The sequence below is a fragment of the Notothenia rossii genome, assembly GCF_949606895.1.
Source record: "Notothenia rossii genome assembly, chromosome: 1".
NCBI lineage: Eukaryota > Metazoa > Chordata > Actinopteri > Perciformes > Nototheniidae > Notothenia > Notothenia rossii.
In genome coordinates, this window is record NC_136912.1 from 55,281,464 (window position 1) to 55,308,946 (window position 27,483).

Genomic DNA, 27,483 nt, shown 5'->3' on the forward strand with positions numbered 1-27,483 from the left:
GGGTTGACATGTGGAGATTATCCGGCTGAACAAAACGTGATCCCTCTCTTAAATGTGTGTCAACCACAGACCTTATTTCGAGCTATTTTCCAAAATCCTATGGAGAATTTGCATTGGTTTTTCAAGAAGGAACCGGGAGAAGTTTACTTCCGGGTTTTACGACGCGTCACTGCGGTTCTCTATAGTCACGAGATTAATTTAATCTATTGATTCGTGTTCACCAACACGATTTCCCCCTTTTTTTTCGTGTCACACAGAACGATTTTAAAAGCAATGTATTTCTATTGGTAGTATGTTTCGTGCCTGCACCACATATTTTTGCCCGGTCGGGTCTTGGAATACCAGAAGCTGTGTGGTTCATTAAAACATGTTCTTACTCAATATCTTACCCTAAGCCTAACCCTATCCCTTTTATTTTAAATTGTATATTGTCAGAGTTTTTTTGCCGTCCGCGAGGAAAATAAGTGGGGCTCAGAGCCTCAGAATACTGAAATCTGTATTTAAAAAAAAAAAAAATTTCTTTCTAATTTGTTATTATTTGGTGCAGGCACGAAACATACTACCAATATAAATACATTTCTTCTAAAATCGTTCTGTGAATACTGAAATCTGTATTTTTTAAATCTCTTTTTCCTTCTAATTTGTTATTATTTACATTGCTTTTAAAATCGTTCCTGAAGAAGGTCAGGATGCTCTCTATGGTGCACCTGTAGAAGGTCAGGATCCTCTCTATGGAGCACCTGTAGAAGGTCAGGATCCTCTCTATGGTGCACCTGAAGAAGGTCAGGATCCTCTCTATGGTGCACCTGAAGAAGGTCAGGATCTTCTCTATGGTGCACCTGTAGAAGGTCAGGATCCTCTCTATGGTGCACCTGTGGAAGGTCAGGATCCTCTCTATGGTGCACCTGTAGAAGGTCAGGATCCTCTCTATGGTGCACCTGTAGAAGGTCAGGATGATCTCTATGGTGCACCTGTAGAAGGTCCAGAGTATCATGGAGTCCATGTTGAACCTCCTCAGCCTGCGGAGGAAGAAGAGCCGCTGTCGAGCTGTTTTGGTGATCGTGGTGGTGTGAAGAGTCCATGTCAGGTCCTCAGTGAAGAGTCCATGTCAGGTCCTCAGTGAAGAGTCCATGTCAAGTCCTCGTCGCCGTCGGTGATCAGGCCTATGACGGTCGTGTTAACTTGACGCACATCATTTTCACAAAATGCAGATTTAAAGATTCTAAAACTGGACACATTTGAGGATTCAGTTTTTTATTTAAAGTAAATTAGTTTCAATCTATTGCATATGTTATAATGCAGACATAAAAAAGGAAAGTGTTCAGTTCAGTATAATAATGATTTCATTGTCATTCTTTAGATGAACAACATGCTTCAAACATTATTTAACCAACAAATCATTGTGTTTTTATTAAATAACTAGTTGAACATTGTAATGCAAGGAAAAAGGTTTGGTCTATATTTATTATAGAAGTAGATTATGTTTTCGTTTTGTCAGCAGGATAATATAAAAACTACTGGCTTGATTTTCATTAAACTTGGTAAAAGGATGTAGCGTAGGCAAAGGAAGAACAGATTTGATTTGAGGCATTAGCACAATATGTTTTATTCTCTGAGTAAAGAGGGCCCTTTAGTAATACATGTTGATGGACTAACAGGCTAAAAACAGTCTGCAGTTCAGTAGCTCCGCTAGCAGAAATTCAGAGGGAAGACTTGTTTGACAGAGTGATCCCCAGAGGTAGTATTAACATTTGAAATGATTGTAGTTATTTTAGACACTATGCTCAATGGATAATGACACTTCAAATTTCTCATTGCAAATAGGTCATGCCACTTTGAGCATTAGGGTGTAAGGAGAAGTATGGCTTTTGAGTGACCTCTACATGAGTCACTTTTTACTGAAACAGAAATGTTCACATAGGAAGTATCACAAACATTTAGTCATAAAGACAGGGGCATCCTTGAACTCTGTGGGCAGCTCGGATGCTCACACAACAAATAAAGACACTAAAGAAGCGTTCATAAAAGGTATACATTGGAATGGGTTGGATTTGTGTCTCAGAGTGATCTGTCTAAGTTCTTCCGAGAGCAACACTGACTCAGTGATTACATCACTGCCTTCAGCCAACTCAAGGACGCACAAAATCAATGCTCTTGATGCAAATGCACAGTGGGAATTAACTTTAAAGCTAATAACATTAAGCTGGGAGCGCTGCGATGTCGGCCCACATTGTAATGTTATGTAAATCTGACCATATGACAGCTTAATTTAAATGGGAGTGTGCCAGATTATGCACAATAGTGGCCCATTTTGCTCCCTCGTCCTCATCCCTGCAACCCGGTAAATAGCTTAAGCCACTCATTCTAATAAAAAGACAAACAAATAAATAAAAACATTCAACAAATTTAGAAGCAGGGCCCTGGAGACTCAACGCTGGAATTGTATGCAGAGGAAGAAATTGGAGAGTACACAATGTTGGCTGGAGGGCCCATCACTCAATTTGTTGGTAAACACCAGATTTATGTTCAGTAAATCCTCGGCTAAACTGCTGAAGGGCTCCTCTCTCCCTGTGTCTCACACAAACACACACAATCACCTCCAGCATATTTGGAAAAAAATGACTAGGAAACCTTGATGTTGCTTCTAGCAGAGTACTAGGGTGTGAGAATACACTGTACTCTAAGGATCAGCCACTGTATCTACTGTAAGCATCAGGTTGGCCATAGTTAAATATTTGTGTTTGATTTTGAATTCCATCCAACAGCGCTGGTGCTGATTGTTTTTTCCGACAAACAAAAGTGTTCCTTGTTTTGTCCACAGACATTACTTTGCCCGCTATAACATTTCAGAAGGCTGTTTTAATGTAGCAATCTGCAGGGGAGAACATGCTCAGTGACTTACTGCTGATATGCAGCACACAAGTAAAGATAATTAAGTCAGTTTGGAAGGCAACAGTAGGAAACAGGAGGTCTTTAAATGATTCTAACCACTCCATCAGGCTGATCCCAGCAGTAAGCATACTTGAGTGCATTTGCTGAACATGGCCACAAGAAGAGGAGAGTGCACACTGTGTGTCTGTGTAATTAAAGCGTCGTCCCAGAGCGGTGTAGGATTTCTATTAAGCAGGTGATTCTCCTGTAAAAAGTGTTTGGGGAGCTGCAGCCTGACAGGGGCAATGAATAGAGGTGTGTGAGCGCGGGGCGTCCACTGCCACTGAAGGGCTTTTAAATGACTGTTGAAAAGAGGGAAGCAGCCCTGGGTTACTTGTTGGGAATAAATTCCTCTCATCTGCAGGTAGGCATACAGGGCAGGGCTAAATAAGAAAGGGATGCATTTTAATATGTTCTCACATAATTGTAGAAATATACTGCAAAAGACAGAAAAAGTACATAGAGACATGACGCCACTGCAAAGGTTTTATTGAAGAAAGAAAAAAGAAACACCAGTTGACTACAGGCCCCTTCCAATGACCCTCAACAGATGCTTCACCAACACCACAGGGTCCAGCTTCTCATTCAGACTCTGCTGCTGCTGCAGCCTCACACTGCGGCTGAAACATCTTCAACTTCGGTAAAGAGTCATGGCACCATCTTTGAGGGAGGCAACATATGGAGCACACAGCAACAGTATGGTGACTGTACTGCACAGACACGGGCAGAAACAAAGACAGTAGAACACCCAAATACATCAAACTAAATCAAAAGAAGCAGTATGGTCTTTATACTTCTTTAAGTCAGATGTGTTCACAGACTGTCCATAATAATATACTGTAGCAACAGGAGAGTTTAAAACAGCTTTTATGGCACATGAGGTTTAACTCTGTGAATGAGTACACTTTGTACAAACATGCTAATAAGCCAATAATAAAATATATAACAATAAAAAAATGTCTAAAACACAAGAGAGTGCTGCCCCCTATAGTTTCCCAGCTAGCTGTTAACAGCCTGCCTGCCGTGATAATTCTCCGTGGGTTTGTCCTGATGAGTGACATACATTTCCATCACACATTTGAGTGTGCGGCTTTAGAACAACGTCACATCCTTTACCAAGCCACAGCTCTTTCATCTGGACTTTAACACAGCACGGGGTGTTGTTAGCATGTGCTGCTAACAACACTTCTGGTTGGTCCAACGTTAAATAAGAATTGTATATAAGCACTACTGCACGGCTTTTGTTCACCTGAATGTTTAGTCACTCTGAAATCTTTATTGTGACACACCTAACCCTGTGTGATTACCCCAGCCCGTAAGGAGGGGCGCTGTCAATGCTAACTGAGCCGGATCCCCCTCCCTGAGCGCTGAAAACCAACAAACAAATGTGACATCATGTTATAAAGAGGGTCTTCTTCACCTTTGTTGCCTAACAACCAGTCCCCATCATATGGCTGACTGAGTCAGCTGCCAAACAGCTGACCTCATGGCTCAGTACCTGAAAAAAAAAACTTGAAAAAAGTGTTTTCTGTACTAGAGAATATTTTTGTCCTCAAACTAATTATAGTAATCTATTTAAATACCTAGTTATATGAAATACAAGGTGTTAGATATGACAGAACATGGTGTTCCCAGCTGAATTTGATATTTATAACAAGCCTTTAAGATCCATTACAATGCACTGGTGAGTTGCACTGAGTTCAGTTCGCCCAGCCTTGGATGGCGAAACAGTGTTTTCATCCTCATGTAGAAGATGTGTCCTGGCAAAGGTCTGATGAATGTTTATTTATGAATTATTTATATTATTGGGCTTATTAGCAAAGTTATGCACAGAGTGTAACCGTGGGTAAAACATGGCTCACAAAGCTTTGTAACCAGAGTAACGGATTACAGTGCACAAACATGTTGGTATAACCATCTGCTATCCTAATGGCACTAAACAGATAACACATCTGTTATCGGGGCTGAGGAACACTGTAAACCAACAGCAGACCTTAATACTACTCAGACTTTGTTGTTTAAAGGCACCCTGTGAAGTTTTCCTGTAAACACCCAAATGCAAACAAAATTAATGAATTTCCTTTGTAAATAAACATTTGCAGAGTCGACTGTTTGCACACTTTAGCTGTTACCTTCTGTTGCATGTTAACAGCTAACCTGTAGTCCTCTGCCTTTGCTGCTCCTCTTCAAACATGGCTTTCACCAACTGAGGATCAGTGGAGTATCAACAAACCATTTCTAAATGTTTGCATCAGATCAACCCCGATCTGAGAGCCTGCAGCCAGGGACAGATTACAACACCAAGATCCTGAGACCTAAAGAGACACAACATGTCCACACACTAACCCCTGTTTTCATAGAGACGTTTTTGAGTTTGTTTGTTTTGAGTGTGTTTTTAAATTGTTGTGAGTATGTGTCTTTTTTTTGCCCGCTTGCGCCTGGACTAAGTGATACACAGTCACTTCCTGCAGAGGTTCTCAGAGCTGCACATTATGTTGTTCTTCATCGGTTATTGTGTTACTCATAAAATGAGCTAGCGGTGAAAAGTCCACAGGGTTCCTTTAACTCACAAACATCACATTGCTCTAGTAATTAAAAAAGTAACTATCAAATCAAACAGTGAATCTGCTGGTCAAACGACTGGATGGAAAAAATAATAAAATCACTTTGCGGGAAACTGTCATGGTCCCTTCTTCGCCCATTACCTTGACACACACTAAATATAAAAGACAAGTGTCACTGGTACGACAACACTGACACACAGCACAGTGACACAAAGTCACACAGTACCCACGGCATGGTTTCTATTAAAGCATCATTATAAGGACACTTGTGCTTTAATCTGTACAGGTAAATATTTCCTTATTCATAATATGTCTTATAAAGTGTCGATGCAATTAACATCAAAAATTGCATAGCCATTCATAATCTGTTATTTCTATCAGACTTACAAAACAATCACTAATGTAATCTAATCATTCTCTGCTCGAAAACCATATCATAAAACTCAGATAATAGGCCCTTTCTATTTGAATGGAATGCCATGATTGTACTGTTCAGGCCAACAGAAAATAATAAAACATAACAGCAAGTTCAATTAGAAAGTAAAAGATTGTTAAAAAGGGAATGGCTGCCTACTGAGGGTTTGTCTTTGACACTCACACTACTATTGAGGATGACTGTGGTCCCGTTAGGTGTAAAATAGTTGCACACAGAATATGTACACAGTGAATACGGCAGTTTAGATTCTTTGGTGTTCAGTAAAGTGTTTTGAAGTAATAAGCTCCTGTGATAATTTTTTCCCTATTAGTGTACCGTATGTCTGTGTGACAAACACTACAATGAAAAAAATGCTCTGACCAACAAACAGGTTTCCTAAATACTGATAAAGCTACAGTCATACACATATCTGCTCCTGTCATCCATGTCACATGTTGGAGTCAGACTCCCTTCATATCCAAAGAACCCATCGGCAGGACATTTAAATACATACGCACTCAGGTGAGGACAAGCTGGAGGATTATGATACGAGATAATAACACTGAGTGAAGATATATTGTTTTACTGTTAGCTGCTTCGTTTAAAGATTTGAGATTTTGGGAAATATTTGTTTTTTCTTTTGAGACTCAGAACAGAAGATTGAAGTCGTTTTTTGATATGCACGCTCAGCACATGTGGACATATTAAACTGAGCTTAGCATAAAGAGTAGAACTAGTGAACCAGGGGAACATAGAGTTTTGGTGAGTAAAAACATTGTTAAGGAACTTAAAAAGTGAATTTTTATTTCACCTGTTCTTACGTCATAAACACAGAAGAGATAAATATCTAGATCTGAATTGGATTTTTCTTTGGCAGCAGGCTATCTGTATCACGTTTTATTCTTGTCTGAACGCCTGCTGTATAACGTATAAAACATAGTGACATAGTGCATCAGATCAAAACCATTTCCCAAAATCTCGAACCACTCCTTAACACAGTTAAACATCTCACAGCCTCTCCTGCTGTGATGTACCGAGTCAATAGATACATGTGATGCTATGTAATGAGAGAGTGTGTGTGTATGTGCTGAGGAATGCAAGCTTCTGTGGATGGGTACGTTTGTGAGAGAGTGAGCGGTGTGTGTTATCACGGGGGGGGGTGTTCAGAGGTCGGTGGTGGCTTTGGCGGTCAGGTCCTGGATGCGGCTGCTGTTACAGTTCTTGCAGAGGACGTGTCCGTCCAGAGGGTAGCAGCCCTGGTTGTCCCCCTCTGACAGCAGAGAGCCACAGTCCTGCAGGACACACACACACACACACACACACACACACACACACACACACACACACACACACACACACACACACACACACACACACACACACACACACACACACACACACACACACACACACACACACACACACACACACACACACACACACACACACACACACACACACACACAAACACACACACACACACACACACACACATTACAGAGTCATTATTCACACTCAAAGCTGAGACACAGTCCCTCTCTCTGTGTTCACACCCTAAATGAGACATTTAGTGCGTTTGAACCCAGCCAGTGTGTTTCAGGAGGCTCTCTGTGAGGCGGGAGCAGAGTTCAGTTTCTACCAGCTGCTGATTCTCGAATATAATTTACGTAAAGTTATGAAATAGATGATATAAATATATGATAAATAATCTCTGAGATTAAAAGTCATACATTCACAGGGAAAAAAACTGAAGGAACCACGTCACTTGAATGTTCAAGGTTGTTATCTAGCTGTGCTCTGATTCCACCAATACAAATATCACAGACAGACCTGTGGAGGTGACTGTCTGCTGAGGGTTGGTTACCTGGCAGGGCCCACAGACGCTTTAGAGATGAGAGAAGGGGAAATGTTTCTCTGCTAAAGCAGTGTGTGCAAAACATAGACATATACACACACTTCTTTTTACATCATCCTTACTCGATGGCTGTGCGCACACACGCACGCACGCACGCACACACACACTGAGAATTACAAATGCATCTACTCATGTCTCCGTGGTGACGAGATGCGTCTGTTGGTGCTGAACTAATCTGCTCTGCTTTCCTTTGACCTTTGTGTCTGCCAGGCTCTGTACACACACGGCTCTTTGACAACGTGACGCGTTACTTCTCTTTTCGCTAGCGCGTCGTGTCGCAGCGCCGCTTATCAGCCAGCGCGGCTGACAGAGTGCTTACTGTGTGAGCCTGAACTTTGCAGAGGAGAGATGGAGGGAGGATTCAGACCTGGCTGCCAAGGTGACCCGGGAGACGAGCACGATATGCATCCAGACCATAATGACTGTCGACTACAGAGCTCAAACAGAGCTCACACACAGAACACACCTCGCAGCGGTAACACTGCACGTGGAAGTCTCGGTCCAGGGCCACGATCCGGACGGTCTCCTCCTGGCCCGGCGCCGGCATGATGGGCTCAGAGCACACACAGCAGCGCGGAGCAAACTTCCTGCAACACACAAGCAGGAAGAACAAAACATGCTGTTTGAGACTGTGCACACACAGCTAACAATGCTTTTATTATTGATTAGTCAGCCTGATACTCTCTTGAGTAATCGGTTACAACTGATGGGTACATATTACTTGACAAAAGAGAGCAGCAGAACTAATAATATGTTACTGCTGTAGTAAAGAAGCTATTGCCTTTCTTGTCAAATAATCAACTCTATCTACACAATGGAGAAAATGACTTGAGCTTATTCCACTTTAAAAGTTGTAATGATACATTCTTGGATACACAGGGGTGTTAAAATGATTTGGATTTAGCTTTATGTATAATCTTTGGATGTCTAACAACTTGAATGTATGGAGGAGTTAACAAGTAAATTAATCAAAGTTATAATGAAATAAATAATCATACATTGTTGTATTGTTAATTACCGGTACGTAATGACTGTTCAGGTTTATCTTGTGACCCCTATAAGTATGGTACCACTGGCCAACCAATGGGTCAAAGCAGGGTCTCAGTTCTTCACACCAGAATAAACATAGCACAAATGATTAAGACCAATATTGCCCACACATGATTAAAGAGGTTTTCAAACAGAGGCACAGCCTGTGCATGTTCCTGTGTTTCATTATGCATGCACTTCCCCACTAGAGTCTAAACTGTCTCTGAAACGCTGCATATAAATGGTGTATTTGAGGAAAAGCTAAACATAGAAGGACCTTTACAAATACCAGAAGTGACTTTGAAATGAGTATGTGTGGGAATGCCTTCAGCAGGAAGAGGTGTGTCTAACTATAGGATCAGAGAGGATATGAAAGCAGGCTCAGACCTCAGGTCAACTGACTGACGGCTGTGGACTCCACCTGAGACATTGACTGCATGCTGGGAATCAGGAAGTGAAGGAGCTTTGAGAAACCACAGTACAGTATTCTTAGAGCGAGATTATTCCTCGACATAAAGAGGCGCGCGGCTCAGGTCACACCTGTCACGTGGAATTAAATGACGGCCCAGTGCAGCTCCTCTAAAGCCAAAAGCTGAGCACTCACACCAAGAGCCCGCTGTTTACTTCTGTTTCCCTTCTGGTCACTGACTAAAGCAACATTTCTGGGAAGGTTAGGGTTATGCAATGGGTGGAGACACATTGACAGGAACTTACTATTACATTCATGTTAGCCACATCTCATAAGGTCATTGTGCTTGTGGCATTGCTGGCAATATTTCCCTGAAAAGAAAGCCCAATGATGTGATATCTAACTGAATATGTCAGTAAGCAAATGATTGAAAACCATTAGTTGATTTGAAATTGAGTTCTTAAGTAAAAGCATTCTTGTTGATATGTGTTTGTTGTTGTACTTTTTAGTGCTTCATTTGATATTGAGGTTATCCAAAGGTCATGGAAATGTATCAGGTTACATTACTTTAGATTGTGATACTTAGGTTCAAACACACATCATATTTTATTGTAATGATTAGATTAGAGTTATTGTCCCCTGGGGGAAATTCATTTTCACAGCACTGTACACGTACACAATAAATATACAATATATAAACAACAACAATAACACATACAACAACAGACAGTGCCACACTATATATAAATACATATTCAAAGGAACCCTCCAAACCAGTATTTTTGTTTTTAAATGTATTGGACTGGTAGGGTACAGACTATTATCTTTTCCTGTCAACATGTACAGTATATATTTAACTTTTTAGTTCAGTATTTTTTTCTGTTAGGAGATGTTTATATTTTAAGTTTGTTTATTTTCTACTCTTCATATTTTCACATTTTGTGCAATGCCTTGTTGTAACATGCTGATGTGACATCAAAACGGGCCAATGTGGGGTACATGGAGTAAATCTTATCTTATCTGAACTACGTACTTGTGGAAGTCCTCGATGCAGTGGATGTGGTTGGAGGCGTCCACGGTGAAGGGCACTCCATCCAGGCTGCGGCTGCACACCACGCAGGTGAAGCAGTGGGGGTGGTACGCCTTCCCCGTGGCCCGCAGGATGCGCTCCATGATGGGCTTACTGCAGATGGTGCAGGTCTCAAGGGTGTTCTGCACACACACACACACACACACACACACACACACACACACACACACACACACACACACACACACACACACACACACACACACACACACACACACACACACACACACACACACACACACACACACACACACACACACACACACACACACACACACACACACACACACACACACACACACACACACACACACACACACACACACACACACACACATCTCATGATGAATGTAATCACTTAAAATGAGCACTTGTCTGCTAATAGAGTTGAACCAGCACAATATCCGAATAAATCTTTTTCTGCATTTCTTGAAGTTTTGTGCCAGTGTTTCACTTCAGGGGGCACAGCTACTATTCTCTCCCGTGCTACATATAAATCCACGCCCAGGACCTTTGGCTCTGCTGTCCTCGAATACCTCGGTATCTGATTAGCACTCCTCTTGAAACACAAACACGCTCATTTCTCATTGGCCCTCGCCCACACTTCATCCTCCCATATGCAAGAATGAGAGCAGTAAATATTTCCACTTTGTGATGACTGCAGGGGTTTTTGCGGCCAGGCGACTGGGCAAGCGGCCTGGGGGGAGGGGGGACGTGGTGGCCGCCTGCCTCTGACTTATCTGTGGCATCTCTCTTCCTTATATCTGCCGGGAGACGCCGTTTGTTATTTCAATATTTCATAAATAACGACCGCCTTTCTAAACAGCAATGCAATTACTGGGGATGGATATATCATGTGAGGGTGATCAATTTGCGGCCTGAGAGAGCTGATGGGCCTCGCTGCCTCTCGCTCAGGCATTTCCTGGATCTCTGTGTCTCTCTGCCCCCCGCCCCCCTCTCTGTGCTTGACTGGGCTAAACAGTGCACGGTTCAGCTGCTCCATTGGTAGCAGAGCTGCTCAGTGTTTCCAAACACAGCTCGGGGTGTGTAGCAACACTGCGCTGCGTCATCGGCTGCCTCCAGAGTTTCAGATGACACTTGTGTGACCGCTCGGCTGAGGTGAACCCCCCCAGTCTGGCTGCAGAGCACGTGCACTGACATTTATAGTCGCTATGCTAATGAGCACAGCAGCTTTACAGAACGAGGTTCAGTGTCCCTGACATACCTCCATGTGGTGACTCCTCACAGCACTGATCCTGGGTCAGGCTAGGAGGCCAACATGAGACAGGCTGATGTATGACTCCAAGCTGTAGAAAAAGGTGGTTTGAAAAATGGCTGTTTCTTCAAAGCACTCCTGGAGAGGCATTATTTCCTGAAAAGCAATTTGTGCAGACAAGCTCTGCATTCTGATTCTTCTCCCTTTTTTTTTCCCCCTCCAAGAAGGTAATAGAAATAAACATTATTCCCAGGGCAACATTTGTGTATAAACAATGTCCATATTGCAATCCTCCCTGATCCTGGAAGTGGAATGAAGCTTTTAATGAGCTCGCTGCACTAAGCCCCAGAGGTTTGCCACACACACACACACACACACACACACACACACACACACACACACACACACACACACACACACACACACACACACACACACACACACACACACACACACACACACACACACACACACACACACACACACACACACACACACACACACACACACACACACACACACACACACACACACACACACACACACACACACACAGAGAGGTAGAGAGACAATATGAGACGTGAGAATGAGAGTGGGGTACCGGCCCAAACAGCACTAAACCGTCATCAACTCTTCCTCATCTGTCTACAATCCCACTTCCTTATTCTCATCTGCCCTTCATGTGGGAATACCTTGCCCTTGTTTAGCTTAACTAGAGCATATGATTTCACAGCACACAGTTCCTCCGGGCCATTATAATGAGTACAGTACTCAAAAGACAAAATTCCTCTCTTTTTCTCCGATGGTAAGATTCTATGACCTCAATTCATTCATTCTGCTCAGCTTCTATTGTGTTTTTATTCACTCGTGACTGCTTTTATTTTGTGTAAGCTAACATTTAGCATTCCTGTTACACAAATCTAATTTCAAAACAAAAAATGTACAAGTCTTCTGGTCTGTGTTTGGGTCCGGCCTCCACAGATGGTTCAGGACATTCTGAACGATCACTTCATGCCCTTTCTGTCAGACACCCATGTCCTCTGCAGTCTGCCACTAGAGGGCTGTATGTGTCTGCGGATGTCCGGGGTTTGCTTCTCCCCTGACTAAATGTGAGGTATTCAAGCATATGTACCCCCCACCCCCCCTTCCCCTCTGCCTCATACATTTCTCTAAGTGTTTGCCCAGAAGGCTAAACAAATGTCTAGGCAGATGAGGTAAAAGTGAATCTGGGTCAGACAGCCTCTTGCTGAACTGAGGGGTGAGTAGAGTGCGTTAAAGTCAATTGTGGCCCCCTTTCTTCAAAGTGATATGATGATCTCACAAAGAGCAGCGCAGTCCGGCACATTATTTAGCAACACGCTTCCTGTCAGAGTGTTGAGTGTGTTGGCAAACAGAGCGTGAGGGGGGGGGGGGGGGGGGGATTTGGACAGAGACAGAGAGGAAAACCTCTCATCACTAACTCTCATTCTGAGTCTTGTATTTAAAAAATGTCAATGGAGTGAGATCATTTCATTTATGTCTGTTTCAATCCACTTTAATTCATTTGTTATTTCATTAGATCAAATGACACTGCCTTAGAGTAACTTTCATTTTAAACAAGTTAAGTACAACTAAAAACCAGTAAAAGATATTACTGAGAATGTCCATTCTATTCTATAGTTTTTTAACACACACCCATTAGTTGACTAAATGACATGAGATAAGAATAAGGCCGACAGCTTTCCATTTGAAGATCATTTTCTTCATTAATTGATTATTCTCACAGTCTGTAAATATGATATAGATATGCAGTTTCCTGTATTCCCCCAGGACAGACATTACACAGTAGCCAATGCAGGAAGAAACAGCGATACAACATGTCCACATTTATACTAACCAGCGAGAAAAACGATATGAAATAAGATAAACACAGGCACATTGAGTCACTTCCCACTTGACGATTAAAACAAGCTTGAAAAACATATAGTAAATCAAAAATGCCCAATGAGGCCAGCTCATTTTAAGTTGAATAAACAATAAGTCAGTCTCAAGTGATTTTTTAAATTGCTTCGTGTTACTGGTAGGTTGCATTGTAATTATGTTTCATGCAACTTGTAACCTTTCACAAGGCAAAGCCAAAAACATTAGTCATATCAAAAACAATACATGCAAACTCCTCATTATTATTAATGATATTTCATATTTTTGCAGTCTATACTATAATGTCAAATGTTTAAGTTTATAATATACATACATTCATCCCTGGTTCACACATAATAGGGTCCAGGATTAAACCCCAATATTTAAAATATTCCAGAGGATTCAGCTACAGGTGAACAGAATACAACTGTAACAAAGACTTTTTCTTTTTTTCTTTTTTCAGATGAAACAGTTGGGAATCTGCTTTGGCATATTGTTAAGTTGAAGCTGTTTGCCATCTCTTCGGACCGTATCAACACACATTTCACACCTATCTGCTCTTTTTGTCTTCACATGGCAAAGTGGAGCTGACAGGAGGGAGGCAGGAGTTCAGAGGGGCCGCACGCGATTTATGACCTGGCAGTCAGAGCGTGCCAAATATACAGATGATCTGATTCAGTGTGTGTGTGTGAACGTGCTGGTCAGTGCCAGGCCATGCTGTGTGGATTAACTCCACACTACTGAAAGCAGCCCGGTGATTTCTAACAAAGCGGGTTCAAAGGGAAGGCCCGCTCACTGCTGCTGTGTTTGCGTTTCTCTGGACAGGAACACACTCTGTGGAGTTAAATCACTGCCTGACTGCTTCCTGAGGGAAGGAGTCTGCTGACCTGATGAACCTTGACAAGCAGCATGTCTTCTTTTTATCGCTTAATATGGCTCATTCAAGCAAGACAACAGAAATAATATTGCCAACAAATATATAACTAGAAGGGCACTGAGAGCGCCACCAAGCATATGGGAAAAATAATAAGCACATCCGCCCTCTGTTTTGAATCTGCTTCAAAACGTAATGAGTTCTTCCTTGGCCAATGCTGCACAATATGACCAAGCATTAGGAAGAAACAGGCCAACCGCTTTTTTCATACTTAACAAACCAACCAACAAACATACTAACAAAGAAAACAGGAGTTCAATACGTTTTTAAGGAGTGTATCTCTCAACAGGAAGTACTATCGAACGCCCACGCCAGGAAGAAGTAATGAATAATGGAGATGAAGAAATTGTGACTCATAGGTAGTTGATACTAAATAGAAAGTTACAAACTGCATGGGTCATCAAACATAAAGTCGCAATATACTGCAGTTTTTTAAAAGATATGTTTGACCAGAGAGGGCCTTTATTGAGAGACACAGTTTTGAATGGGGGGAGACCGGGGTGGGCAATGCCTGAACATTCTGCAAGCCGGATTCTGCATATGGTCCGCCAGCTTTAACCACCAACTTGAATAATATTTAGTTTAGCCAAAGTGGTGAATACCTGGTGCTTTGATTGGTACCACCTTCAAACAGGCTGATCCATTTTTAGTGGGTGGAGTAATGACACCGCTGACCACTGATTGGCTAAAGAGATGAACATTGCAGAGGAAGTATTTATTTTAATGTTATTTTGCATTTAAATTGAAAGGTGTTCCTGTTATTTTGTCCATGCAATAAAACACTTTACACCTGCTGCCCATCCAAAAAAAAAAACTTACAGTAAGATGGCTGTAATACACTAGAGATTTGAAATGTTATTTGAAAGTCGTCTATTTATTTACAAAGCCATCCAATGCACCACTCCCTTACAACTCCACAAGTAGTAGAGTATGTGTGTGAGTTACCTGACTCACAGCTGACTTGGCATCAGCTTCAGTCCATGCATATTCAAAAAGCACAATTGGCTGCCCGCATGCCATTGTTTACAGAGGCTCTTGCTGCTGTGTGGTTCCTAATGCAGACCCCAACCCAGTCTTTCTGTCATAGTGGTATTTGTTGAAGGGAGACTGGAGATTTTTTGAGGTAGGGTTGTTAGCGGTTGTAAACCAAAATCAGTAGCTGTGTCCCAATTAGGCGGCCGCATCCTCCTGAGGATGCATTCGGAGACCGCATACGTCACTTCCGCCAAACGAAGGCTGTCCCAATTAAAAAAAAAAGACAAGACTCCTCCGAATGCGGCCCGCAAATGCAGCCTTCTTTCCCCAGCTTTAGAGGATACATCTGATGTACACTCCGCGGTGTACCATATCCCAGGATGCAACGGGTGACGGTGACGAATGAGTCTTAAAAAATATATATGGCTTGTAACGTCCCATCAACGGCTACAACGGTTTCAGCTGGATTTGTTTTTAAATGTACTCACCCAAATAGTAAACAACATGAAAGAAAAGTAAACCTATTTCATTTGTGTATTTAAATATACGGGCAATTGGAGATGTCTTCTTTATATTACATGTAAAATAATATGAAGTGCAAATATTTCTAAACACTGTTTGGTTTTCATATTGTTGGGATTCATTATAAAGCCAATTTATTTATTTAACTGCTTTTGTTATACAAATCTTACTGCAACAATTTTGTTTTGATAGGGAGCAAGGAGCAGACTGCGCAATTTATCCAGATGCGCGGGGAGAATGAAGCCCTCTTCACGGGGGCCTGTTGCGACCTCGGGAAAATAATTTAAACATATTATATAACACCAAAATAAGTACAGCTAGATCTGACTCCATATTGAACAGTTTTGAAAACAGTTTTGAAAACAGTTTTGAAAACAGTTTTGAAAACAGTTTGAAAATATTTTGCCTAGTGTCAGAAATTATTACCGGCACTTGTGACTGCAGCTGGTTGCTAGGTGACGGGGGCGGCAAAATGTAGGGGTAACTGCCGGTGACGTACAAGGACATGCTCCGTAGACCGTCTCATTTCGCAGTCCGCGGAGGACGTCCTCCGCGGACTGCGAAATGAGACGGCTGCGGCTGCGAGGAGGACCCAGCCTCTGAAATTGAAACGTTGAAATCTCGCGGGACAAAGACGCCCGCAGCCTTGAGAGCGAGGCGCGGCGAGGCGCCGCAGTTCCTCTCCACGGGCTGCGGAGGCGAAATACTTGATCGGAAACGACTCGCTGGTATCTCGAGCTGAGCGCTCATTGGTGGTTTTTACCCCGTGCTGCTGATGAAGCTCTCCAATTGGCTCGGCAAAAGTTTGTTGTTGTTTGGTGTCAGTTTTACGTCGCCACTTCCATTCACATTTTTCATCATTGTTCCACAATGTTTATCATCATGAAATTAATATCTATATATGTTATACTCTACTTGCACTGCTTACCGTTTTTATACTTCATATATCTTAGCATATTCATACACACTGTTCATACTGCTCACAGGCTGCTGTGTATATCTAGTGTATTCATACCCCTCACTGTTTATTCATCATTCAATTCATTCTATATTTTATTCTATAGATTGTGTACATTACTTTTCACTTTACTGCTTGTTGCACTCCTGGTTAGAAGCTAAACTGCATTTCGTTGTCTTAGTACCTGTAATATGTGCAATAACAATACAGTTGAATCTAATCTTGAGCAGGAACAAATGTATTTACTTCGTACATATCTGACATTAACGATTAAACACATGTGTGCATTCTTTATAATGCAAACCGAGTCAAGCCGACTCCGGAGGTGGCGGTATGCACCTTAAAGTGGTTTGCAAACCGCCAAAAAACCGAGAGAAGAAGAAGAAGAAGGCGAAGAAGTAGAAGAAGAAGAAGAAGCAGACTCGGAGCTGTCCGACTTCAGGCGAGCTTTTTGAGACCTCCCCCGGCTGCGATCGGCTATTCTCGTCTACTTTCGAGGCGAGCCGCAACGCGTCTCAAACAAGCCTAGTGTCTTACCTAAAGTACACGGTACAGGCAGAGAAGTAAAACACTGTACTGCTGTAGACAGGGGGGGCAGCAACATGTTAATGTTTAAAAGGCCCATCTAGCAAATCAATATCAGTTTAAGTGTATGCTATATTTAAATTGTATTCCATATCAGAAAGCCCTTTCCAACAGGGTACGGTCTGAACAATGCAAATTTATCCAATCACAGGAAAAGAGAGGTTCTCTGGGAAACCTTATTGTGATCAGAGTTCAAGAGGAAACATTTGCTTTCCACTTTCTTTAGCCCCATCGTGTTGTTCTCGGCCTGCAAACAATGCCAGAATTCAGCTTTGATTGAAGGTAGTTGGGTTATCATTTAAATCTTCACACATCAGCGAAGGGATTGAGGGAGCCCCCCTCCTCTGATCTGTGGTCTGCTCAGGCCGCCGAGGTGTGTGTGTAACTTTGTGTGTTTCATTTCAGCGGCTCATGATCATCTTTCCCACCATATCCTCCGAAGGTTGACAAGTGAGAAACCCCCTGCCATTTCCCCTCCCTTTGGCCAACATGATCCCCTCGCCAGCTCCTTGACATTCAACTCAATGTTATTTGACATATCAGTGATGGATCCACCCTGCCTGTGCATCTGTCTGTGCAGTGTGTAAGCATGATTTGCACATTGTGGAGCACATAAAGATATATAAACATGACCTGACTCCTTTATAATTCCTGTCATATTTACCCTGTTATGTAAATCACCCACTCGCTCTTGTTCTGCTGCCTGGATGCAGAAGACTGAGGTGTGTGTGTGTGTGTGTGTGTGTGTGTGTGTGTGTGTGTGTGTGTGTGTGTGTGTGTGTGTGTGTGTGTGTGTGTGTGTGTGTGTGTGTGTGTGTGTGTGTGTGTGTGAGGGAGCATGTCATGCCACAGAGAGCGATTCTCTTAATGGTTTGGTAACTCGTGAGGATCAGTGACCTTGAAACTATAAGCTGTATAATTCACACACGGAGCGTTTGTGACACTCATCTGTGCACACGCCAGTCAGTGAGTCTGTCTGTCTGTGTGATACATTCACACCGGGTGTGGATGACCTGCATCCTGTCAGAGCCTCAGTCCTGATTTGTTTTTAACATTTTGTTTTTATCTCTGCCTGGACGCATCCTGAGCAGCTTCCGCCTGCAGGTTTCCACACACAAGTTTCAACAAAGTAACAACAACTGCACGTGTCAAATGAGATTTAAATATTCATCCGTTCCGTTACGCTCAGTTGTGTCACAGATTGTTCCCACAAAGTTCTTATTTTAGCTGAGTGATAATATCTGCCTGTAACCAGCGAGAGGGGACGGGGCGACACGCGGAATACAAGGTGGCAGTGGGGACCCTCTCCCTCTCTGCAGCTCAGGAAGCGGCCGGCCTGTCTGCCTCTCTGCCTTAAATTCAGCTCTGCAGCAGAATGTGACCCCTCTGGACTTTCGGCAATGTTTCCTGCTCTGGTTACAGAGAGAAACTGACTAAGACCCCGGCAGTAGTTCTCTCATGCCATTAGTTAGAGTGACATTGTGGTGGGTCAGCACTGGGTCACGGATATTTTTCTCCTGCTCGCTCCTGGGGGTGGGGATATGCTTAGACAAAAAGCATGAGGGAGAATTAGAGGGCCCCGTGTTTGTATTCCTCTATCTTCTCTTGTCCAAACAGTGTCTTCTAATAACAGCACGTTCATTGACTTGCTGGTAATGGATAGGAATGCTGCATTTCCTGTAGTTCGGATCTCTAACAATAAATACTGACCTGCTTGAGTTTCGGGGTCTCACGCCCACTGTACAGCGGGATTATACACACATATAATTGTCTTGCCAAGACTGGAGACGTACTAAGATGTGAAATCCTATTCATGCAAGTGCTATCTAATTGGCTCACTCCTTTGAGGAATTAAACCGAGTTAATCACGTCTGAATATACAGAACTCAATTAGAAATCTGCAAGCTAATGCAGACAGCCATGAATATTTGATGACGAAGTCAGCAGAAAGCCGGGTCGCTGCTGTGTTGGTGAGTACAGCAGGAGTGTGTTTACCTGCCGTTCCGCAGACATGCAGAGCCAACAGTGAGCTGCAGCGGCACAGCGGCCAGCATGTGGGGGCCCTGGACCCCCCACGCTAGCTGCAAGCCTCTGGATCTGACTACCTGGATATCCATCACAGAGAGAGACAGGTGTGTGGGTGGTGTGCAGTCATTTCTAATTTGAGCCTTATTACTGTCAGTCAGTGAAGCAGCAGCACAAACCTCGTGTATCCCCCTCTCTCAATGACATCAAGGGCTTCAGGGGAGTTCTTGGGGATATCCCCAATTGTTAGGTGGGAGCGGGGTCTGCTATGATGTGCTGTGGAGGACATCCATCCACCAGGGGCCCCGATACAGCTGGCACCATGCCTGTGGTCTCTGGGGACCGCCCTTTGGAAATGTGCCCTTACTTTCTAAATTCCTTTGGTGCAGTTGAAATAAATTGTAAACACAAATACAGGACTGGTTCCCACACACACACACACACACACACACACACACACACACACACACACACACACACACACACACACACACACACACACACACACACACACACACACACACACACACACACACACACACACACACACACACACACACACACACACACACACACACACACACACACACACACACACACACACACACACACACACACACACACACACACACACACACACACACACACGTTTGAAACACACACATTTGAAAGCCATAAAAGAATGCATGGTGAATGGCTTTCCAAGACAGACCCCCAGAGCTCATCAGGCCATCAGGCAGGTCTCCTGGTGACGGGCAGGTCAGGGCTGTGTGTGCAGCTCGCTCTTTACAATAGCACAATGGAACATCTTTGGAAAAGTGTAGCCAATGAGACCAAAGCCCATTTATTTTAAATAACAGAGCCATAGTAGAACAGCAGATAATGAACGTAATTACATTCAAGCAACTTGGCGTCCGTGACCTTGGTGGTCTCTGAAATGATGTCAAAAGAAGAAGAAATAGATTAGGGTTTTTGTGTGGGCAAGTCGCTATCTCTTTATTACTGCTTTTTCAATATGAAGCTCCGCTCCTGGCATGACCTTGTGTTACTGAAATCAGGCTCATTACAGAACACTTAAATTGGCCTGCTCTTTGGATGATCTACATTCAAAGCAAGTGCTGGTATAAACAGCAAAAGTGGGGATTTGATTCTGCTTCAAACAGGAAGCCAAGAATTGTCCACAACCCCTTTGCCACTGGCTGGTGTCAGAAAGCAGACTGAATGGATCTGTTTACTGTATGCTCTACACAAAGCAGGTGCAGCGTAAGAGCCCGTTAAAGTCAATTAACTGGGCAAAACCAGCAGCAAAACTGGAGAAATGTGTAAGAACCAGTAACAATGCACATAGGGATGACATCAAATGTGCTTAAGGACAGTCGGCATGGTAAGCAATTAACCTCAGTGACACTGTATTCCTCTGCCGGACTTCTTCAAAGAGAGAGCTATCAGTACAGGAAGAGTCCCTGTGTCCCTCTGCTCTCTTAACTAATATGCTCTCGTGGTTAAAGCAGACTTCCGTAAGTGAAAGGAAACTGAGAATTACTCTTCATTTCTCAGACCATGATTTCAAAAAGATGTGCTGACATTTTGGCTTGAATTCTCTGAAGGTGTAATGACTGCTGGAACATAATGACTTCATTTGCTACACTTTGTTTTTGTGTCAAGTTGTGAAAAATGTGCCTTAAAAACTGCCATGGTTCTTTTAGTTTAGTGAATATATATATAATATATTTATTTTTTGTAGATGAATGTTAAAAAGGCATCAAGATGATGGTACGTTGGGAAAAGGCTTTCTTTGACATCATCTTATCACCACAGTCATTAACTCCTCTCTGTCCACTGGACTCGTCCCCCCTGCTCTGAAACTCGCTGCTGTCCCTCCCATACTCAAAAAACCTGGTCTCAACCCTGATTCCCTCAATAACTACCGGCCCATCTCTAACCTCCCATTCCTGTCAAAAATTCTGGAGCGAACTGTTGCCTGCCAACTAAAATCCCATCTGGACTGCAATAACCTTTTCAATCTGGTTTCCGTACTCGCCGCAGAACAGAATCTGCCCTACTCAAGGTGACCAACGACATTTTCCTCTCTGCTGACTCTGGTTCCCTCTCAATTCTCATTCTCCTTGACCTAACAGCCGCATTTGACACGATCAACAATTCCATCCTCATCAGCCGCCTCCAGTCTTCCATTGGCATTACCGGTACTGCCCTCTCCTGGTTTAAATCCTATCTCTCTGACAGACATCAATTCATCTCCATTAACAACTCCAAATCCCCCACAGCCCCCGTCAATCATGGCGTCCCTCAGGGTTCTGTACTTGGTCCCCTTCTGTTCATCATCTACATCCTCCCAATTGGACAAATCCTCCGTCAACACCAACTCCAGTTCCACTGTTATGCTGATGACACAGAGCTCTACCTGTCAACAAAATCAATTTCTCCAACCACACACTTCCAGCTCAGCACCTGCCTCACTGACATTCAAATTTGGATGAAAAACAATTTTCTAAAACTTAACTGTGACAAATCGGAACTTATAATCATTGGCCTAAACTCACTTACCCGCTCAACCCGAGATTTTTCTCTTACCATCGATGGCTCCATTGTCAACCCCTTCTCTCACATCCGTAACCTTGGCATCATCCTCGACCCCACCCTCACTTTCCTCCCTCACGTCAACCAGGTCACAAAAAACGCATTCTTCCATTTAAGGAACATCGCCCGCATTAGACCCTCCCTCTCATCGACCGCTGCTGAAACTCTGATCCATGCCTTTATAACATCCCGACTGGATTACTGCAACAGCATACTTTTTGGATCACCTGCATTCACACTAAAAAAACTTCAATATGTCCAAAACTCAGCTGCCCGCTTGCTCACCTCCACCCGACGCTCCGACCACATCACCCCTATCCTCCATGACCTCCACTGGCTCCCCATCAAACACCGCATTGACTTTAAAATATTACTTTTCACTTTCAAAGCCCTCAACAACCTTGCCCCCCCCTACCTCTGTGACCTCATCCAACGACACACCCCCACCCGTCGCCTCAGATCTGCTGAAGCTAACCTAATGCAGCCCATCAGGACAAAGCTCCGGACCTGGGGTGACAGGGTCTTCGCAGCAGCCTCACCCACACTCTGGAACTCCCTCCCCAGCCACGTCAGATCCGCCAACACTCTCACATCATTCAAACAATCCCTCAAAACTCACATTTTCACTCTTGCCTTCAACTCCTAATCAACTAACCCCTTGCCCTTATTCCTCCTAGCTTAGCACTTTCTACTTTTGTTGTTATTTTGTTTTACTTGCTTGTAAGCGTTTTGAGCACCAGGAAAAGCGCTTTATAAATGTAATGTATTATTATTATTATTTGACCATCCTTTTTCTTTTTAAAATGTCATTCGCACCTACAGTATTTAGAAAATCTGTATTGCCTCTATAGATAGATGTTTTTTTAAACATGCTTGTTTATGTTTCAATACATAAATAGCATGCAAGATTTCCGATATACATTTAATTATTGTTTTTATTTATCTTCAGACGTTTTGTTTTCCATTTCAAGGTTCTTAATGTCACTAGCATTAGGTCATGTTAGCTTAGCATAAACAGACAATGAATACAGCTCTGACATTGCTGAAGCCAAGTGAACGGTGAGCAGTGAGCCTCCCTTTTTCCAGGGAGAAAAAATGGGATTACATGTAGCAGTTTCTGTGACTCCCTGAACGGATCCAGCGCCACATGACTGTCTTTGACACTAACAACTAAAATTACAATACAGAGAAAGCTAAAACAGAAGTACCATTAATAGCATTAAAAATGAATGTTATATCACGATAATCTAAAATAATTGACCTAGCCTTTTTGTCATTATGACAACAGACCTGAGAAACCCCCAGAAACACTGGTCCAAGAGAAAATACAGCACATAAAAAACACACTCACCACAAACTGCAGATTTTGCTCTTGTTGTTGAAAACTACATTTCATTTCACCTTGCGGATAAGACGAACCGGCAGCAGCCATAGGCCAACAACTCACATCTTTTTCAAAAGATATTTGGTGATTTTTAAGAAAAAGCATATGGATATGAATAGCTTCAGTTCCTATCAGAAAGGGCTTTCCTACAGCATGGTCAATCAGTTTAAATGATTTTAAATAAAGCAATACATTTGAATTGATATCTATTTTGTGTAGGCGTCTTCAATATGTTTTAGTGCTGCCACCATCCACAGCAGAACATGACTTGGCCTCCGCGCTAGTTCTTTTGTCTGCTTGATCCACCATCTACTGTAGGTAATACTCTGACTATTGATATGTAGCTAACACAACCCCACCTCAAACAATATGAACTATCCCTTAAATATGCATTTAACTGTAAGATGACTAAATCAATGAACATCTTCAAAGGTTTACAGTATTTAAAAAAAACATATTGCCATGGTAGATCTGATGTCCAGTTATGAGAGCCCTGCTAAGACCCCGGCTGCAGGGTAACACTGTTGTTATAAGGTCCAGCCCGACTGCTTTCCTCTCATATTTGTGCATTTCCAGATGCACTGTGATTAATTGTTAGAGAAAACACACAGTCAGCGATACTTGTCAATCTGCTGGAAAATGCCTCACATGAGAGCTTTCTTGGAAAACACTTAGTGGCACTAAAACTCAAAACTGCCATCTCTCAGTGACACTGATGGACTGCTCGCACACACAAATACTTTAAATCTAATCATGTGTGCAAACATGGAATGAGGGAAGCTGTGGGACACCTCAGACAGAGACACATCAGACAAAAAAAAAAATAACAACCCAATGGCAACCCTATGTTGTCACATTAACACGATTACAGTACACCCCATGCAAAACGAGACATTAATTGAACGTCTGTTTAGTTTATCAACCTGGTTGTGTATTCAAATAGGCAGCGATAAGTCCTCTTTGGAGGAAAGCCATGGCAGTGCCAGGGACAAAGGCGGATCACTGGCCTGGTGTCTGTGGGCCGGTGGTGTGACTGAGGTTGTTGAGGCACAGAGATAGGAGCTTGTAAAATCAGGAAGTAACTGGGCGATGATAACAGATGTGGGAGAGTTCCTGCACATTACTAAAAGGAATTAACGATATCTACACAAACAGTTTGAATGAGGCAAATCACCCAGCGGAAGAGATGGATGTCGCTAACACAAATGTGGCTATTGTTCCACAGAATATGCAAAGTCTGAGCCTAGATAAGGGGGCTGCTGATCGCCTGCTTTGATACATGGCAGAAACTTTATTGGATGGCAATCAGCTTGCCGTGCAAAATGTATTCCTGCAATTCTTGCCAAAGGGATTAATGGATATTTGCATACTATTACACCAATTTTACACACAGTGAGTTTCCTCGGGCACCTGCAAGATAGATCTATGTCATACTTTCTGTACATATGGGATCAATACAAACTATGCAAAATGAGTTCATACACATAACTGTTCCACTTTTTACAGTTGTATATAACCCTGTGTGGTTGTGATCTCAACAGAGGAGATGAATCAGAGTGTGTGGCCCCTGAACATCCTATATAACAAGATACACATCAGAATAAAGTTTCCTTTAAACAAAAACGAAAAAGACAAGTAAACGATGCTAGCAAGAGTCTTGGTTATTTTGGTAAGTTGTAGGGATGTAACGATATATTGAATATCGCGATAAATAAATGTCTCAATACCGTCGTGAGACTGACAAAATCTACCGCAATTTTTTTACTTTTTTAAAATATATATATTTTTTAAATATATATATTTTTTAAACCAGATTTAACCAAATGGACCATCTGGTTAAATAAAGGTTTAAAAAATATATATATTGAGATCATCAATCTCTTTTTCAAGGAAGACCTGTCCAACATGACATAGGTTACAACATGAACATAAAACAAAACAAAGGACATCGTATTTACAGGGCTACATGTACATACCTAGAGACATTGACAAGTACCAACAGTATATTTATATATCGCCCTGTCAATAAGCCTCACCTTCTTGGCAAAAACTGTATTGCTTTTGAAGTGGTGGAGAGACAATGCACAGTTTTACCCACTGCTGTCACCCATGGCCAAAGCATATCTCTCTGTCCCAGCAACATCAGTACCAAGCAAGAGAGTTTGTCCCATATTGTAAATGCCCAAACGTCCCAGCTTCTACCTGGAAATGTGGACATGCTCATATTCCTAAAAGATAACCTTGATGATGCTGAGTGAGTGAGTTAGTGAGTTAGAGTTGAGTTACTTGAAAAAGTGAAACTTGATTTATTCCATTGCAGGGTCTGATTATTATATTGTTGACACTTTAAAATACTACTATCCTACTAAAATGCTGTAAAAATCAGATTTATTATTTAATAAAGAAAAAAAAATTCATGTTAAAAAAAAAAGAAATTCACATTTTTTTTCCTTTATTTTTTAATATTTTATTTATTTTAAATATTGTACAGTGGACTTTTTAATTGCGATATTATCGTACCGTGAGTTTCTAGTATCGTTACATCCCTAATAATTTGGATTACAATTTTAATATGATTAATCTTTTTATGTAACATTATGTAATATATTATTCAGTTATTTATGGAGCTATTTTTTCAATCTCCTTTGTACAGTCATTCTAAGCATGTTAGCTACTTTGGCTTAAGGGTTTTATAGAATTGTTGGATTCTGCACCATAGCTCTTTGGAATAATATGTACATATGTATCTTTACATATAGCATATGGTTGTTTGCTGACATCATATTTTCAAAGCATAATTTGAGAAAAAATACAGAAGCATTTTAGATACCTGTAACACATACAGTCTGAATTTAAAGGCAACTTCATGAATCAAGTTAAGATAAGAATAGGGCAGGTTGAGAACACAATCTGAATCTACAATGAAATAAATACACTTTAATTTTCATTTGCTCAGAGAGATTCCTAGACTTACTGACCCGGAGGTTAACGTAAAGTTTTCTCTTCCTCTTTGGGTTTTAACATTTTCCTTCAGAGACTCAACTCTCACGTTCATTCTCTAATCTTACAGAGGCGTATGACCCTGAGGATGGGAATAAAAGAAGAAGAAATTACTTTCATTAAGAAATTCAGATTTCCCCCATCCTTTTGATCTTGTGCCAGAAGAACATTTATGCTGATGAAATGCATAAATAAGGTTCCTAAATTATCCCGTTCCTCTTTAGCGCATGTATCAGAGTTGGAGAACTTCCAGACAAGACAACTACAATCACAGAGAGTGCCTCTGAAAAGGGAAGATTTAGAAGATGTCCTGCCATTGCTTTAAACGTCATGTAGCTCAACTCCAGGCTTCACTGCCCACTAATCCATGTCCTGCAAGCCATGTGAAGGAAATATTTACGTTTGTGTTAATGTGCTGTGTCAGGAGAATCAAGGATATCAGTGTGTTTTTAAATGTATTTCTTTAGGAACAATAATTATCATTCCATTTTCATTTCATAAAAAGCAAATACTGTATATATCAGTAGTAATATATAAATGGCCCTGGTCTTCAAGATGTATCTTCTAAACAATGCCAACACCTTTTCATTAGCTAGCATGCTACAAAGGTTTAGATACAGACCCATCATCTCGCTGTAAAGAGTCTTAACTAGAATCTGCATAGTGGAACAATTTGTGGTCATTGGCAAACTATTGCCTGACAACATGTCTAAGGGTGTTCATGTGCCGCAGGATGAAGAAAAACAGTGTTATCTTACAAAAGCTACAGCAATGAAGATACAAAAAAATAGTCGAAAAGTCAGATCCTGAGTTTTGCACTTCTGTATGCTTTAGCAACACAAATAACATTGTTGGAGAAGTGCATTGTTAAACTGTAAGTGCACTAAGTTAGCGCAGAACTGCGCTGAGCAGGGGCGGCGCCAGGGCGTAGCTTGGAGTTGCTATAGCAACTCCAACAATTGGCCTAGCAACGGCTTAGCAACCCCATTGTTTTGTTATGAAAATATATCTATATTTATACATATTCTTGCGCG

General features: G+C 42.1%; 1 protein-coding gene across 4 annotated transcripts in view; it reads right to left on the reverse strand.

The window, feature by feature from the left end:
- Nucleotides 1-3,403: 3,403 nt before the first annotated feature.
- lpp (LIM domain containing preferred translocation partner in lipoma) overlaps nt 3,404-27,483 on the reverse strand; it is a 201,554-nt gene continuing 177,474 nt past the window's right edge. For 3 of the 4 annotated variants that reach the window (XM_079678333.1, XM_079678334.1, XM_079678335.1), the window contains 3 exons: nt 10,297-10,475; nt 8,292-8,412; nt 3,404-7,202 (listed from right to left, as the gene is read on the reverse strand). In XM_079678333.1, coding sequence (XP_079534459.1) covers nt 7,074-7,202; nt 8,292-8,412; nt 10,297-10,475 — 429 coding nt within the window. In that variant the 3' untranslated portion in view covers nt 3,404-7,073. Of the gene's footprint in view, nt 7,203-8,291; nt 8,413-10,296; nt 10,476-11,578; nt 11,908-27,483 lie in introns of those variants that run through there. The other variant, XR_013807705.1, reaches the window with a different exon arrangement.